The sequence below is a fragment of the Haliaeetus albicilla genome, chromosome 4 (genome assembly GCF_947461875.1).
Source record: "Haliaeetus albicilla chromosome 4, bHalAlb1.1, whole genome shotgun sequence".
NCBI classification, from domain to species: domain Eukaryota; kingdom Metazoa; phylum Chordata; class Aves; order Accipitriformes; family Accipitridae; genus Haliaeetus; species Haliaeetus albicilla.
The window spans coordinates 1,851,047-1,869,852 of NC_091486.1; the positions used below are offsets into that span (position 1 = coordinate 1,851,047).

Consider the following 18,806-nt stretch of genomic DNA (forward strand, 5'->3'; position numbering starts at 1 on the left):
CATCTCCCTTAGACTGAGTAGAACTCTTCATTAGCTTGAACATTTTACCCATTTCTTCAATATGTACTTCCTTTTCAACGCTTGCTCCAAGGGAAAGGAGAAAGAGGCTTCGCAGGTGCCCCCCTTGTTCTGGTGTGTGCAACACTCGGGTCTTGTCTCTTTGTGGGCTGCAAAGGCTCCGTGAGAGAGGAGAACCTAACACTGAACTGACCACTACCTGGGCAGTTTAATGTAAGCTGGGCCACCGGCCAAGAGCATCACAGTACAAGAAAACAGTTAGGCAGCAGCAAGGGAAAACCCAGCCCAGCAGCACAGAGCATCCCCCTCGCTTCCCAGAAAGTCTGCAAGATGCCCCGTGCCCGCTGGAATCATTTCAACACTGAAGCCAGCCCCACCAGCTCGTCGTGACGTGACTACCCTCGGCACTCTTGCAAAGGACAAGCAATAAAGAACAAACAAGCAATAAGCAATAAAGCGTTTCCGATGCTTCCGTTTTGTGAAATACGTCTTTGCTGGCAATGATGTGAGGTGTTGTTCTATGGGAACTTGGCGTCACTGAATTACAAATGATCGTGCTGTGGAGAAGCATCACCTCTGTGGTTTCTGAACAAGCTCTATTGTTAAAGCAATGCTTCTACTTCTATTATTTGCAGGCATTTACAAATAAAATCTAGGGAACGAAGTACTTAATTTTCATGGGAGCATGAAGAATTTAATTTCAAACAAAAGCATGATAAGCAAGATTTCAGCTAAGTGACAATTCAGTTTAAAAACCAAAAGTAATGGGAGGTTTTAGAAGACCTGACCACTTGCATATATTTACCTATGCTTATATTTCTCTAAATTTTTATTTGTTATAAGCTGCAGTACCTGTAAATCAGACTGTTTATGTAGGTGAAGGAGAACAGGGAAAAAAACTGAACTGAAAAAAGATAAAATTCAATCAACGCTAGGTTTCTATAAAAATCAAGTGGAAAAAATATTCCCGCCTCTAAAAATTTACTTCCAAAAGTATGTAAGTTTGGATAATCCTCCACGCATGCAACCTCTGTTAGAGATTCTTACAAGAATGCCCCTATAAGCAGAAGTCCCACGTTAAATAAAATGGGCTTGCTAGCCTACTCCATCAGCTAGCATTAACACTGCTCCTGGGAGAGAGGAGGAAATTCTCTGACTGCTGAAAAAAATGGATACCACAGACATAGGCTTTTTTTTTTTTTTAGTATCATAACTTGTTAGGGGATCTTTAGATAGCAATCAGAATCCCTATTTAAATGGAGATACGATACACATGTACATTTGTACTTTCACATCAAATACATGTAGAAACACAAGCCCACTGTTGTAACTGGAAAAATTAGTCCATAAATTCCTTTAAAAATAATTCAATGGGCTTGGTGAAACACTCCCCCAAGCTATTCCACAGTCTCAAAGTCACCACACAAACGTCAGGCTTCACTCAAAAATAATGATTATATATTACTAGACTTAAAAACAAAACAAAACCCCCACAAAACCCCAACCACCAAACCCTCTTCAGTTTTTGTATTGTTGCAAAACATTTTGAAAGATGTTCTACAAAATTCTGATTATTCTGGAAATGTTTCTGGATAAAACTAAAAGAAAACTCCATCCTGCAGGTAGTTTTTGGTATTGGTAGCATTTTCTCTTTATCAGCGCTAAAATGTCAATTTTTAAATGCCGCCAGCATAGTTATGAAAATTTATAAAGTAGACATTGATGTTTTTATCATTTTAAAACCCTAGAAATAATGTTTTCCCTGAAGAAAAAAATATTTAAATTATCCCAGGTGATAAGACACACCAGAGGGCATTTTGTTATGTGCCGCAATGCAAATGGATTGCTCTAAGTTGACAATTATTCAGCTGTTCACAAAATAAATTCCACCAGATAATAACATTTGTGATGCAGTAACTCTTCTCCTAAGAAAGTTGTGCATTAGAAGCCAAATCTAGAATGGGTAAACCCTGGCATTTTCAAACAGCTTCCTCAGGCACCCACGGGTAGTAACACCCACTAATTAATTAGCCTTGGGACAGTGCTGTATCTCATGCCTTGAAAAGGTAGGCAATGCCGCCGCTCTGCAGAATGCTCCAGGGACTCACCCGTCTAACCTCACGTCAGGCAAACTTCGGTTCAGGGCAATCAAGTCACTGGCCATAAGATTAAACTGGTTGATTTTAAACAGCTCTTTCATCTTCTCCTGGTCATCCTTTGGAATGAGCACAGCCTTTCCCATCTCTCCAGGTCCTTCTTGGTTTCGAGAAATAACAGCTGTAACACAAAATAGCAAAAGCCAGCTCTTAGTATGTGGGCATCAGTTTTCTTCTTCACCAATGGGGCTCTGCAATTTTTGGTGTTCAACAAGGAACGTTAAAAAACATAACAACACACCACAATTTTCTCTGTGCTTCCCTGTGAGGTTTTTTCTCTATCTGGATCCAAATTTATATCTAGTTCCTTTCTAAGATGACTAAAAAACCCAGATTTGTTCACTTGCAGCTTTTGGTTGTAATCACAATGACAGTAAATAACTGTTCTCAAGAGATTTACACCAGGACTACAGAGCACAACACCAGATTCTCTGTGAGATTATGCAGACAGAAAAGGTTTGGAAAACACTTTTATAGCTACTGAAAATATTTGAAGAACATGTGTATTACACTAATTCTAACCAGCTTTTTTACTTTTTTATTTAGTTTTAACTACCAGGCATGTGATAGCATAATCCCATCCCTGTAAGTAAATAAAACAATTAATCTTCAGTGACCAAAAAACCCCAACAATCTATCCTGAAAAATATAGTATCCCAACCCTGACAGAGTATCTTTTACATACTATTAGAGACTAGTTTTGAGAAATATTTGTACAGTCAATTTTGAGTTTTAAGGAAAATTACAGTATCATCTCATATAAGCACACAAAAATAAACAAGATGCTGACTGCCTTTTTAGGCAAGAGCATATGAAAAGGAAGGAAACATCCCACCTATACAAATAATTATAATAATCATTATTCTAAAGCAAAAGCGTTAGACAAAGGATGACAGAATCACCACCAGTTTCCTCCTCTGACCTCAGCTAAGCAGAAGAGGCCAGCTTCGCTCCCAGCTACTTATTACCTAGGTGCTGTATCAACCAACAGAACACGGAACACCTGAATCCTTAACCAATTTTACATTCACACTTTAAATCAGCCTCTGTCAAGAGGTGTTAATTAACACCAATTAATTTGTCTTCAGTGCTGACTGTCAGCTGCTGCTCTCACGAATAAGCAGAAGCCAACCCGTCGGTGCGTGACTCCAGTCCTCACACACGTGGTCCTGCAGCACCGTACTGGGCAGGGACTGATGCTCACGGTGCCTTTCAAGCTGTGAACTTCTGTGCCGCATTCCAACATTACCGTTCTATCTTAACGAAGGGACCTTGGCTTTGTTTTTCTGCCATCCCGTTCATTTTTCATCTTTAGTGTCAAAATCACTTTGAAACATTTTGATGCTTAATATCTTGAAAGACTGTCACTTTTGAAGCCTTCTCTACTACCTGAAGAGTAATTAAATCATTTATTTTTGCAACAACAACAAAAAACGCTAGAAGAATAAGCCCTTTTCTACAAAATGCACAGAAAGCAGACTAAGTGACTTTTTAAGGAGAAACCTATGATTTTTCAAGCAAATCAGACATCAGGGCTAGCAGAAATTTACATAAAAGGCTTTTTAAAAATAAGTATTACACACCCTGGGCACAGAAATTTTGTTTCTGCAGTTCTAGTTTATGCTTCAGTTGAGCGAAGAACATTTTACAGTATTATCTGATCTATTTTTTTATCCTTCCCCTTGATCAGAAGTAGCACCTTTATACGCTGCAGTAGGAAGAAATTACTCGCTTTTGCTGTGATTACATGCAAAGATGAAATTGCTATCAGATAGATGCTTAAATCTTAAACGTGGCAACTCTGAAGTGCTCTGCGTCCGGGATGATTTCCTAAGGACGACAGGCTCAGTGGTTAACGTCTACTGGGGTCGGCAGCATCCTCCCGGGAGCTAAACAGGCTGTGGCACGGGTACCAGCACTGCAGGCACGCTTGAGATGCTATTAGATACCTTTTTTCATGTCTGAGCAGAGCCGCTGATTCTTCTCACCTGGCTTTGGGAAAGGAATTCATGACTACACCGCTATATATGTTCCCTAATAGGCAGAATTTTATCTTGGAGAATACATCTCACAGTCAAAACCGTTTAGAAGTACCACTGGCAAGAAATAAAGTATGAGAAGAACATAGCCGTGCTGTGCTTTTAGCTGCCTCTTAGCGCAATGCTGCATCTCGCCGCAGCTACGCCTCACCCGCAGAATTGCTTAGAAACCTGCATTGCCCACATACACACACAATTATACATTATATATGCTATTAAATTCCTCTCAGAACATTTCATAAGGTATATTTATGTAATGCGTAATATGAACATGAAATATTCCGCATTAATGGCTGGTAATTAAACTCTGCTATATCATCACTTTCTGGAGAAACGATGAGACTCCTCAGAGACTGCAATTTGAAAAGCTAGTCCCTCAAGCTGCAAATGTTGTTTATGGAAATAAATTCTGCCTCCTTTTTGCTGGAAGAGGCAGAGGGCACAGATTTATCTAAACAGCAGCAGGGAGCAGGCAAAGAGAGTCAGCCTGACTGCTGAAACCGTGGAAAAACAGGTAAGGGGCACAGAAAGGAACCTGGCCAATGCCTTTCTCCCCCAGAAACACAACATAAATGGAAATGAAGGAATTCGTCAAAAAAGGGATGAATGTCTCTGCAGAGGAAAAGGAGTGATGAGAAGGTGAAGGAAGTTTGGCCTTGTGGCATCCTTCAGTCTGATCATCTTTTGGAAGAGGAATTCTTGTTTTTTCTGCCTCTGAAGCTGTATTTAAGGGTCTGTACTACCTCCATGACTTTACAGACCCTATCCAGAAGACCAAGACCACCTCTCCATCATACCCCATCAGCAGCACACACATCACCTCCCTGCCCAGGCAAGGAGCTGCCTGGTTCACGTTCCGATCCGCTCACTGCAGCCCCGGCACGGGCACGGCGAGGCGATCAGGCGTCTCGTCCCATAACACAGAGCATAACTAAACACCTCTGAAACAGTAAGGCAACATACCAAAATGTTTCTCTTTTCTGCTGAAATACTTTGGGATTGGCTAAAAATATCTTAGTGACAATCTCCTGTAGAAATCAGAAACTTTTCATTAAAACAAATTATTTAGGGGAAAAAAAACAGAAAGAATTTAGCAGCTCGTTATTAGCACAGTCATTATTACTACAGTAAATTTGCTGCCTCTCCTTGTAGTAAGCCAGATATCAAAATTGTATCTCCCTAAAATGTGTGGGAATACCAACAGCGAAGGGTTTCATATTCTGAGCCCAAATAATAGGAAGGCAGCTGTGGAGGATGTTATGCTCCAGTGTAAACTCACTGTAAATTCATTACAAATCCCAGCGCATTTGCAGTGTACCATCACACGGACTCGGATTAAACTCAGCCTGAAAACTTTTGTTTATGCTGCATGAAAGCATGAGTTATATATTCCTTCATCTGCAAAACTAATTTTTGTTACAAGATTCTGTGTTCTTCTGTTGTTTACTAAGGTCCATCAAGATCAAACTTCAAAAGAGATTTTCTTGTCCTGAAGTTTAATATAAAACTAATCAGAAATTTCCTCAACAGCCTTTCCACTCACATGGTTTTATTCAAAGCAAAGTATTATCAGATTACATTTCAATCATAGCTTACACATATCTGTGATGGAGAAACATATTTAATTCTGCTATAGTTAAAATGCAGCAACCTCAGCTTATTAAATCTTTAGAGAAGCTGCACACTGTTTATGAATTAACAACCACATACACACCAGCATTTTCAGAGGTGTAACTTGAATCCATACCCAGGACCATATTTGAATAAATAAGTTTTGAGCCCAGAGAGTCTGTAAGAAACAGTCCTCAACCATCTCAAACTCAGCAGATGCAAAGCACACAACAATGCAACCATATTCAAGTTAGAAAAAAATAACACTTTCCATTTTCCAAACAATACATATAAAATATTAAAATAAGACCCAAGTAAACATCACAATACCAGAGATGGCAGGAATATTTAGCAAATGAAGATCTTTTGTAAATATTCAATTTGACCAAACTTTTCATAGAAAATTGAATTTTTGCTAGCATTGAATAGATTTGAGAATCTAAAGGCAGTGTCAAAAGTTTTCTAACACCAGGTATGTCACCAAAGTTGGCTTTCTAAATGCACAAAGCCACTACAAATATTTCTACTGAATGATATGTTATTTATCCAAAGCAAACAAAACAATTTTGTTTTTCCAAATATTGATATTGTCACTGCACCAAATTTTTATGTTCTGCTTTACCCTCTTTCTAGGAAGTACAGCATACTTCATTAGTACCGCATACTTCAAATCAAACTGTTCAGATTATTTTATGAAATACCAAATTTGTATTCAAGTTTCCATACAAAAATCTTTATGTAAAACATACACACACACACACACACTTCTTCAATCAGAGAACATAAATATAACACAAAATCTCTTCATCTAGCGGATAAAAAAAAAATCTGTTTCTTAAGTATTCATAATGTATGAATGGTAAAAGAGGCAACAATCAGTGAATGCATGCTGCTGATTATGAATTACTCCACCTGTACTGGTGTTTATAAGCTAAAATGAGCATAGCAAGCGATTTCCTTACAGAGTACATCTTCGAAAATATCACTTAGAATTTACTGTCCAAAACACCTTTTCTACATAGTTTTTATACTTCTTTTCAACAGCACTGGGAAGATCATTGACTTTAAATGACTCAGCAGTGAGTAACTCCATCCCTCTGCAGTGGTAATGGCAAGATGGGTCTTCACAAACAGGGGCTGCCCAGATGTTGCAAAAAAATATGCAAATCCTCCAACTAGGAGAGGTCTAAGATTTTCCAACCCTGTTGCCTCCAGGTTTTTTCCCCAATGGAAGGAGCTGACTGACTCCACAGAAAGCTGCCTGTCCCCATCAGGAGCAGCCCTTCTGAGCCCAAACCCACAGGTAAAAGACAGCGTTGTCATGTTTCCAAGTACCTGAACTCACCTCCAGGCTTGTATTTTAAATAACTTCCAATTGTACCGGGGACCCAAGGAGGGACTCAGGGATAATCACAATCCTTGAAGCCAGGGGGGGAGAAACTGAGAGATGTATTTAATTTTTCTACATAAACATTACCTGGCTGTCTATCAGTAAGCTTATTAGCACGTCTGATCCATCAATACTTTGGGAGTACTTCTGCTGCTGGTAAGTTGAAAGTTTTAATGAATACTAAAAACAAACGGCAAACAAAAAACTTCAACTCATCTCTTATTTGCTTTTCCTTTGCATTGAAAAGCCCACCTCCATCCTTATCAGGCTTTCCTCTTGCTGGTACACTTGTACAAAACTTCAATTCACTGTTCTTCGCTATTTCTGCCTCATTCTGTGATCGGGCCTTGCTGATGGGTCTCCATGGGCTTGTGTTGGTCTTTCACACCACTCCTCAGTAAACTGAAAGAGTTTTTATTTACTGTACTGTACCTTCCTGAGCTTCAGGGACATAGGTGCCGGCAATTTTGTCTCATGCTGTACTTCAAGTCATTTCTAAGCACAGGGACAGGTTGCATTTTTGACCATATGTACAGCAGTAGCCTCCTGAATTCATTTGCATTTGACTTGCTTTGCATGAAATCTTACCCAAAAAGCACTATTCAAGGCTTTCACCCACCAGCGTATCTCAGTGTATAAGCGATCCCTCTGGCAGCACTGAAAGCCCAGTTATCCTGCTGGCAAAGGGCATCCAGGAGAGCCTCTCCTGCCAGTGAAGTTCACGGATATATTTTGGCACTAACAGTCTGTATAATGTAAATAAGATTCGCTCAGGTTTAGAAGTCTTGAAATGAGGGAATCTGCCCATTTCCAGAAGGAAGCGGGGACCCTCTGTGTGTCCGTGGCAGGAGGACGATGGACATGAGAGGGTATCAGACAGACAGCAGCATGGACAGCACGAGGATTCGGGGAGCTGGAAAGCATCCCCACCCACAGCATGGGTACTTTGAAACCAACACCCAACACAAGTTTCAAAACTAGCCCCCGGTGAGAGAGGACGTATGGAAAACCAAAGCGGATTTAGAGGCTGAAGTAACCGGGAAAACTATTTTTGTATACCAGATTAATTCACTTTTACAAGAACTTGATTAGAATACCGTATTTTGATTCATACTTAAGATTTCTAACTTACCTTGACCATATTCCCCTTCACAGTCCATTATTAACAGGGTTTTTTGCCAGCTCTATAAACATGAATGTTTCATAAGGTATTTGTGACACAGCCCTAAATACATTTTAGTGAATTTACAAATGTGTCTTAATCCTCAGCAACCATCAAAGTTCATTAAGTATCCTTCCTGTATACTAGTTACATGAGATGATGCTAAGTCAAAAACAAAATAAGTTTTTAGATATCTGAAATACTTAAGGGAATACTCTACTTCCAGGAAAGGCTGAAGAAACTAAAATACTTCAAAACTGCAAAGGCTCTGTTTTTCATGGCTCTGTCCTTACCCAGAGATACCTTGGCTGAGGGGTGAGGAGGAATGAGCAGAACCAATACCTGGAGGAGATGCTGAGATTTGATGCCATCTACACGGCATCTCCTTGGTCTATCATACTACCCTTGACAAAGTACGAGGTGACCTGTGCTTTAGTAATCTGAGATCTTCTGTCATGTGTGTCTTGAAGACAGAACTATTTCAGTAATTTTGTATTTATTTTTTTTTTAACATAAGCTACTTATAGTCATAGCTCAAATAATGTGAGTACTACCATCAGAAAGCCTTTCTGCTTTCAGTATGGATGAGCTCTGGGTAACATGTACTGCAGATCCGAAAGATGACTGTCCATCCTGACGCATGAGGACAAGCTTGAGACACACACCATGGTCCAGTAAAAAGGCAGGAGAAAAATACTTTCTTACACATATATAATTATGTATATAAACATACATGTACACATATATAGATATACACATCTTAAATGGCAAACAAAATCCAGAGGATGGCTGCATATAGCTGCTATCACATGAATGCCATTACTGCTGCCAGGTGTGTATGACAAATACACACATCATTTCTCCTTTCCACAAAGATTGTATTAGCTCAATCTTCTAATATTAAGAATTCACACTGTGAAAAACCTTAACAAAATAGAGACCTACATTCCTCGTCTCTCTGTAAATCACATTGATTAATGAACTTGAAATTGCAGTCTACTTGTCACTGTTTAAATGTACGATGAAAGAAGGAAAATGAGAGAAGAATAGGGATGGAAGTGAATCTCAAAAGGTCACCTAAGCTTTCCCCACACAGGACACAATTAACTGGACTTAAAACATCCACAGCGTATGTGGGGTGTTGTTTTGGGAGGTTTTTTAAATATTTGCTTTGAAACCTCTGAAAACAGAGTTTTTATAGCCTTTCAAGGAAACCTAGATGAAATCCAAGCAACAAAATAAATTACTGAATTATACTCATACCTTGACACACCTGAGGAAATAGAAGAATTTTCATGAGCTAAACACATAAAAACTGGAGAAGTGATGCTCTTTAAGAATATTTAAGGGTTGAGCATAGGTGGATAAAGTTAGAAGTATGTGTGGGAAACCGAGCAAAGAGAAATCTCAACTAAAGCCAGAGAACAAACGGCACAGAAGAGGTCAGGCTTCTACTGACCAAAACCAAAGTCTGTGCTGATGATTCAGTGCGCAAATTAAGAAAAACTTGTTTGTCATGTAATCTACAACAGAACTGTGAAAAACATAGGAGTGAACAATATCAACAGCAGAACTGATTAGATGAAGCATCTTCAGGCCTCTTCCAGTTGTTATTATTATAATTTAGTAAAGCACAACCAAAAACCTTTCTTTGTTTTGTGCCCATCTGGGAAAGGCGTCCATTAAATCGCAAGATGACAAATCATTTCCTAGATCAGGACAAAGGTCTCTCTGGCTTAGTACATTGTCTCAGAGCAACTGATAGATCATGGCAGAAAAGATAAGACAGGTTTTAAAATAATTCTTTCAGAGATTTCCCTTTGCTCAGGTGGGGGCTGTACCCAGACCGTTATGTTCAATAGATAGCCACCAGCTTGCATACTCCCTCTTTAAATCTATTTATCTTTTTGACAATGAACTGCATAACTTAACTGAGCATTGCTGGCAAAAAAAAGTGTCCCTTTTATTTGCTTTGGATTTGCTATCTCACATTTTCATTGGTTTTTACCTCAGTATACACACTGAATCCCTAATCAACCTCCTCTGCCTATATATGCCTTTACAAATCCTCAGTTTATCCTTCTTCGCTTACCGCTTTTTCAAGCAGTAGAATTATTTGATTTAGTCCCTCCCCACACAGAGGCCAAACAGTACCTGAAATCATCCTTGCCTGCCTTTTCTAAACCATTGATTTCACTCAATGAAATCGAGCTTGGTTTGAATAAAGCACCAAAAAAAGCTTTTGTCCTTCAAGGGCATAAATTCATATGATTCTAGCAAAGCAAACAAGGCTGCTTTAATTTGCAGCAGAATTCTTCTGTGATTATCTTTCAAGATGTTGAAACCAAAGTAATCTACAAATCTCCGCAGAGTTCTACACCTTGCCACACTTGTGTAATGTCAGAAGGGGCTGTATACACTTAACACTTTTCGAAGGAGGCTTCTGTATGCGCCTCACAGTGCTTCGGTTAACTCTATTTAATAGTTGCAACTAAGAAGGACAGTGATTCAGCAGTTTTGCTTGTTAACTTACTGAAGCGGATTTCAAATATTTCTGAAGTGTGCTTTTTTTAAAAAAAAAAAAAAAAAAAAGTCTATCAAATATAGCTTTACCTCCAAGCACAAGAATTAACAGCTCACCTCTTCAATGACCATCTTGGTGCACGCAGGGATAATGGAACTGACTGAAGCATGCCCACAAAGAATAAAAATGCTATTTTTCCAGCATTCTGCCTGCAGACATTTTTCATCATCTGTCAGCCAAGATAGGCCTCCTTTGGAAATGAAAACAACCCCCTCACAAGGGCTTATTAGAAGTGCTGAGGTCTTTGGTGGAGTGGAGAATAGAAAGCACAAAATTCAAGATAAAGAAAAGGGTGAGGGTGGGGGAAGCAGAGCCTAGTAGATTTCAAAGTATTCAATTTATTTAACAATTCAGTAAAAGCACTGCACAAGGACTGTTGCACAAATAAGCATGGCAACTCTCAGAAGACATAAGGACTCATCATCCATGCTTTTTTTTGGGGGGGGGGGTTCACCCCAAATGTTCATCTTCTGTCTTTATACTTTGGTTGCAACACCTGCACTTCAGTTCTGAGTAACAAACAACACTGCAAACATAAGGATGCTGTTCTGCTCTTCTATGGGGGGCTGTGGGGTCCATCCCCCCAGAGCTGGGTCACCCCCTGCACACCCGTCTGTGTCCCACCTTCCCGGGCTAAGCATGGATGGGAACTCCCCAAAAACCTGTTGGTCTCTCTGGTCCCCCCAGACGCACAGCCCAGCCATCAGCTCATCCCACCCAGACAAGGCGAGGACTGCTGCCCACAGCAACATCCCAGCAGTATTTTCAGACCCTCAGTAACACATAAGCAGCAGCGATGCTGATGGGCAGAAACCACAGCTTTTTGGTTTAACCACCAAGCACACTGCAAACGCTTTGAAAGGTGAGGGTGTTCTGTGGGTACCGTGTACAAACGCGATCAATAGCCATTGCAAAAAAAGAAAAATACCCTCTGCATCAAAAAGCATTTTCCTGTTTCAGAAACTGTCTAGTCAGTAAGTCATTCCAATCTTATTCATGTATTATTAATTGGTTGAAACTTCTAAAAGCTGAAGTTGGAAATACCACTTTATACTTTTCCATCACAGATAAAAACCTTGGTTTCCCCCAACAGCAACAATCAGACTGGATTGCTTCAAAACTACCAGTTTGCTCCACGGGCTGTGAGCCCTGCTCTGAAATCTGAAATCTTCCTCCGTAGGGATGGGTTAGACCCCCGACAACGGGGTTACGTACCACTTCTGCCAGGAGGAACCATCCCGTGCGTGCACAGCCCAGGAGAGCTGGGGGTCCCTGATGGGACCTTCTTGAACAACAGAGCAGAGAACTCTCTTTTTATTAAGAGTCTGATGTCAGCCCGAATCTCGCTCGTTCTGCAGCTACCAGCATCGCAAGCAATTTGAAAGGAAAAATTCCCAACTTTGATGTTTTGCTGTTTGGAAAGGTAAAAAAAAAATAGATGAGGATAAAATTGATCTCATTATAGAGTTAGGGAAGAAAGTAGCTAAAGGGGTGTAAGTCCCACACAATTACTATCTGCCCAATACACAAAGTCTTCTCAGACATCCCCATACACAGAACATATAGAAGATAAAATGTGAATGGCTTACTGGTAAATATATCTTAGTAAATGATAATTTGTCTCTACTTATGATGAAAATTTGAAAAATGTATTTCATAAATAAACTTCTGATTGAAAGAGGAGTATATACATCAAACAGGGAGTACCATAGCTGGGACCTGCACACCAGGCAGAGCTGGCTGCTGCCTCTCCTGCTGCCCAGCTCTTCCCTCCATCAGCACAGGCGCCCGGTCTTTCCCAAAGCACGTTATGCATCACGCAGTTTCCAATTATATTTTACTACAATACTAATATGAGGCATAAAATCTGTCATTCTTGTCTCATTCTCAGAGGAATCTTATCAAAACCCATGCTCAGGTCTCTCCGATACCACATGCTATCTTTAGCTAGGCAAGCTGGCTAAATGGAGAGCTATACACGTAGGAAGATGCTCCTAACTTTAACGTACCCTGAGCACAGCCTCGCTCCGCTGCCTCAGGCACCCACCAAGGGATGAAATGTGACTGCAAGCATCCCCTCCTTCCAGCGAGGAGGTGCCATAGCTGTGTTACATGCAGTTTAACACCATTTTGCAAATTCTAGGAGCTTTCTCCTCCCACAGCCTGCCGGCCCCAGCCCTGCGCTTCTCGGGAAAGCCAGGAGCCTGGCCGCAGACCTCCGTCGTGCTGCATTTCCATGCGGATGGGGTCTGCAGCCTTAACGCGGCTACTTCCCCAAGGGCTCAGGGATGACTGTCAGCAAACTGCAGCCTAACTGGAAAAGAAACGACAGCACAGCTGGAGCTGGAGGGGTGGAGATGAGTCTGTAATAAGGAAAGACAGCAAAAAACCCTCCACCGTACTGCCGTGCTGGCTGGAGCAGCATCTGGACACAGGCAGAAGTGACATCTAAAGGACTAAGTCAGAAGAAGACTGAAACCCCATTGTTTAAAGAACAACAGCGGTTTGTACCTCCCTATCAAATTTACCTATATGTGGTATACAGTCTTATTTTCTAAATAACAATGATTTGGTATTACTAAAAATACTTTTGGTACAGTTTCACACAGGAGAACTGCAGGTTTTCAGCTGCAATCAGTAACTCACCATGAATGCAAGAGAGCATTAGTTTTTGTTTGGGGGTTTTTTGTGTTTTTTTTTTTTTTAACAGAAAGTTGTCATACAGTATTGAATAACTTCCTTGGGGGTTTTTTTCTTACTGGTAAACAATATTCAGGGGGAAAAAAGATCACCTAAGCAGTTGTTCTAGGCCATGGAGCATTGCCCTTTGGTTATAAAGCAGAACATGGGGATCCCTGCTAGCAGGAGCTGCACTGGAGATGGTTCGTGCGGCAGCCATTTCACATGGGGGAAACCTCCAGTCTCCTGTACTGAAATCCCAGAATTGGATTTATTCTAGTTTGTCATTAAATTACTTGTGTAACATTTCAGTTCAAAGCATTATCTTTATTGCTTATTTTATCTTCATTCATTTTTTCCATAAAACAAGGCAGCTGAAAGTAATAACTTTATTTTTTCAATGGTTTTGCTTGAGCAACCAATTAATAGCTGTGTAGTCTGATCCATACAGCCCTGCCTCCCAGTGCTTCCAGCAACGGTGATACACAGCAGCTTTTATCCAAAATTCAGGAAAAGCCCTTGCAACATTCACTGACTTCAGAAACAAAAGCACACTGAAGCTAAGGAACATTCCTGCTCCATCACCCAAAACACACGTCCAATTTCACAGTCACCAGGAATAGTCCTGACATGGTATGATACATCATAACTGCCATCACTGCTATTTTGTATTTGTGTGCATGGCTATCTGAATTGCAGTAACCTTCTACTAGCCTGCTACACAGAAGGCTGGGGGTTTTTGGTTGGTTGCTTTGGTTTTTTAAACCTGAATCCTACACAAATAATTCTCGGTTGCATCTCCATAGTGCATATAAGATATTTTATCCCAAATAATTTGTTGCCATAAACTCCATGCAGAATCCAATAAACTGAAGGATCAATTCACAGTCCTTTGCCATTTATGTGATGTATCTCTGCTGCTCAGAACTATACACAGACTTATCTTAATCCAGAACATAAAGAATTCTAGTTTTAATTATACAGGAGCAATAAATCCTGTAAGGTTGTCATAAACGTCATTAAATAGATCATTTACTTCTCAGTATTTCTCAACACAAGAGTACCATGATTCTGGAAAAAAAAAAAAAAAAAAAGAATGTTACTTTCCAATACTAAAAGCATCAGAACTCATTGTAACTTCTGTCATAAATACACTTTTTTCAGCATTTTTGCTTCACATGGTGTCTGGAGACATACCGGCCTGAACTGACTCTGCTATGGATAGCCTCAAGGCAGAAAGCCTAAAGAGGTACAAGGAGGTCTGGAGTGAGAGAATAAACTGAACATCAGATTTTTTAAAAAATACCATTTAGGATGGATGTGAAGTCTACTTACGGATACTGGCTGCCATTTCTAAGAAAGAAGATCTGAAAGAAGGCATCTTCTCATCAGAAAAATACATCAACTTTCTATGAACATCCTTCATTAATTCATAAGAAATCTACACACAGTTAAATGATGCAATCTAAATGTAAAAGGTTTCCACATTTACTAGCTGTGTTTATTACACTGCAGTAATAGCTACTGCTAGATTTTGATAAAAATTCAAAGTCTAAATAAATATCATACTAGTTCAACGCAGTTCAGAACCATAGCTGTTCTTTTTAGCAAATCAGCTGTAATACAAAGTTAAGAAACCACAGAAACTGGACTCAGCAGTCATACTGTTTTCAAGAGGATAAAAATAATGCGCTCCAGCCCACCCCCTTCCAATCTTACTGCATACCTAATCAGTTAATAAACAGTATCTTTATGAATGTGACAATGAAAGGCTCATATCTTTTTCAAAAAAATACTGCATCGCCAGGTATTGCTTGCTTTATCTTTCCACTATAATGGACTTCAAGACAAACTAGAGAATGAAGCGATGTGAAAGCCCTGATACTAGGTAATCACTGAATCTCTGAAAAAGTCTTTCAGTCAGCTGAGGAAAGGCGTTGTGAAACCTCAGCCTCTGTAAAATCTCAATGGTTATGTTACCAGCCCTGAAGGAAGAAACCGTAAATATATGACTCCCAATTATGTCATCAAATGGTTTCGCTGTCACTCTGTCTCACAAGCAGTCACCCTTCTCTCCTCCACGCAGGCCATCGGACGGAGCTGCTTCGGGGCTCGTCTCCTCCCGGGCTGCAGCGGCCAAGCACCCTCGGGGGCACCCGCAAGCACCAGTCAGGTCACGTTTACAACAGCAAAGCCAAAAAACCTCCTGAGCTCTACCCTGTGCTAGCTCCTGGTTATAATTGTAAATGGGCAGAGTAGCCAGCAGAGGAAAGAGCAGGGATTAATGTTTCTTGGGAACAGCTCAGAGGAGAAAAATGGAAGGCACTCACCATGCAGAGAAACAAAAATTCTAGTAGAAAGGGAAATTAAGAAGACACGAAGGCGAGAGCGAAAAGAGCTGCGTCTGCTTGTGACTCTCTTGCAGCTCACACCACCAGGCAGCAGCTTTCTGCTGAAAGTACCGGCTACGACCATGGCATGAGTAACGTCCGAAGCAAAGACCAAGGGAAAGCCCTGAGCGGGCGTTACACACCATGTATGTGCATGGGGATGGGGACAGACTAATGAGAAATCACTGGGGTCTTCTTCAAGGCCTCCTTCCCTGCCCACATGCGCTGCCTGATGGCACATGGTCTCCCTGCAGCACCAGGCTTCACAGGGCAGCGCCTGCAAGGCAGCCTTCGCCTCGTGTCCTTGGGGAATATGCATCAACAGCACCGATTTACTTGCTTTTCTGGTGTTGGAAACAGGGAGTGGCTGTGTTTCTATCAATCCAAAGCTTCTAGATAATTTTGTCTGCTTTGTGGTTTCATACACAAAGATAAAACCAAGGATGCATAAAGCAAGACAGAAAAACTGGCCATTTCTAATCAAAAGACGTCTTACAGAAACTTAGGACAAGGCTTCAAGATCAACAAAGAACAGCAGCAAGGTTCAGTCTACTCATGTGCCTCCTCCGTTGTAGGAAAAATTATCCTGGACAAAAACCCGAGAAAAGGAGAGGATTCACATCTGTTCGGATGGGCACTCTGGAGCAGACCATTGCTCCCCAAGCTGTCAGTGCTCAGACACGACATCCCTGGGCCGACAGCAGCGATGCTGTCCTCTGCCACACGCATCCCTTGTCCTGGTGGTCACCACGCTCCTGGGCGCAGGGCAGCAGCTCCGTGGAGGAGCGACGATGTCTTCTCCCCAGCCAGCCGGCTGGAGTGGAGAGGGATGAGCCCTGGCCTTTGAAGGAAAGGGTGGGAGGCACAGGAATCACACTCTCATTTATCACCTTTATGGCTGTGTTTTATAAATGAATCCTGGGCTTGCGCATACAATGAGATACAAGTTACCTCTCTGAAAATAATTAGAAGTGAGCAATAAGCCAGGGAAGATGTATTAGTGTATCAATATTAATTTAAATGCAATGGAAATACCTAACCGATGCTGAGTGCTAAGCAAGCAAAAGTCGATGGAAAGCGAGCAGATGGAGGATTGGCCTGCCACACATTTTGGGCCATGTTTCAGAAGTTCCTGCTGCTCAGCAAGAGAATCCCTTGCTCGGGGGGTCCTTCACGTGCTCCTCCTGCCCACCATGGGCACACCTATGATGGGCACTCCTTTTTAAAAATATTCATACTGCCGTAACGGCATTACCTACATACCATGTAACTACTGCTTGTAGTCCTACCGGCCTGTAAAGATCTTTGTCAAACCAGTTTGTGTATGTAAGTTTGTGCCATTTTTTCCTGCAGCATTAGTCATTCTTTACTTTGAAAAACTCACCATTACAAATGAAGCCAAAAATGTTTAAGTAGAGTTACAAATGTAAGGTTAACGGTGAGAGTCAAACCAGTTTCTGCAAAACAAAATTATGCAGACAGTAATTGCATGGAATGAAGGTAAGAGGCATTTCATTTATTTTTATTTTTTAAACCTTCCCTGACCCCCCTTGGCTGTCATTCTAGTATTTTAGAGTGCCTTATAAAGTGAAACCACTACTGACATATAATTTTTCTATCTCAGCATCTTATCTGCTTTCATTAACAGGCTGCTTTTTCAACATTTATGAAAAAAGAAATGTTTGATAGCTGCCAGAATTTATTTACACATACCTTCAGTAAATCTTTAGTAAAAGATTTTTCTTTGTTGTAGCTCTGTGGTTTTTCCCTGTAGGGCTGAACAGTTCAATATTTTATTCTACCATGCTATACCTTAAAGAAGGCAAAAGTTTGGAGAGAAAAACATTTCTTGAATTTTCTTACTTGTTTTGTGAAAAGTCTTGCAAATAAGTCCCCCAGTCCCCTGCCTGGGCTGGTGGGGGCTGCTGCTGCCTGCTTGGCTCCACACAAGAAGCAGGAGGGATGCTGACAACAGCATCCTTCTCCCTTCCTACCTCCAACCAACACCAAATTTTGCCATCCCAAATTCAGTCATCAGCAGGAACCTGCTGAGGATTCCCAAATGCAGTGTAACCCAGACATCAGAGGGCTCAGGAAAGGGGAAAGAGGCGGGAGAGACTCTGATGTCCATGGGACACCCCCCAGTGCCACGGGGACCAGAGCGGGGCTGAGGGCGGCAGGTTTCTTCCTCTGTGTCCCCGAGTCACCCTTCTTTCGGGGCCTTACCTGCGCACCCGTCTGCAGCTATCAAAAGCAACCCTGAGGAGTGTCTGAGGAAGAGCAATTCGATGTGTACAAGTCCATTTAGTTACGAACACCAGGATTAATTGCTTTCAGGACACCCGCCACTTGAATCGACACATTGCAAGCCCGCAGCTGGCATGCATGCAGAGCATCGTACATTATCCTAATTGGTATTTGATATGAGGCTTGATGGGTAATTATGTCATATTTCGGCAGCAGGCATCAATCACTTGTGCGCAGAGGCTATGTACTTTGGTCTAGCCCAGAAGATGTTATTTCAGTGAAAGAAAAAAGGAAGGAGCTTCCTTCTGAAGAGCCACTGCCTTCTGAACAAGCCTTAAGTTACTTGCTTAAGAAATCTCCTTTCTCCCTGAAAAATTCATACTCCTCGCTAGCAAGGGGCAAATCCATTTACAGACAGGAACAGGTATTTGCAGGATTTTTTCATTGCTGAAGGTCTCCAGGCATGGTGGGATGGCACAGGGGGACCCCATCCCCAGACGAGCTTGCCAGGGACCCCCGCGGGGAAGCTG

The 18,806-nt window shown here is 41.3% G+C and overlaps 1 protein-coding gene across 6 annotated transcripts in view; it reads right to left on the minus strand.

The window, feature by feature from the left end:
- The window catches only part of GALNT13 (polypeptide N-acetylgalactosaminyltransferase 13), a 154,372-nt gene that overhangs the window by 87,390 nt on the left and 48,176 nt on the right, over positions 1 to 18,806 (minus strand). For all 6 annotated transcript variants that reach the window (XR_011324246.1, XR_011324244.1, XR_011324243.1 and 3 more), the window contains exon 4: positions 2,127 to 2,295. Coding sequence is in view for 2 of the 6 variants with exons in the window: in XM_069780621.1 (XP_069636722.1) it covers positions 2,127 to 2,295 (169 nt within the window). In the remaining 4 variants the exon portion in view is untranslated. The remainder of the gene's footprint in view (positions 1 to 2,126; positions 2,296 to 18,806) is intronic.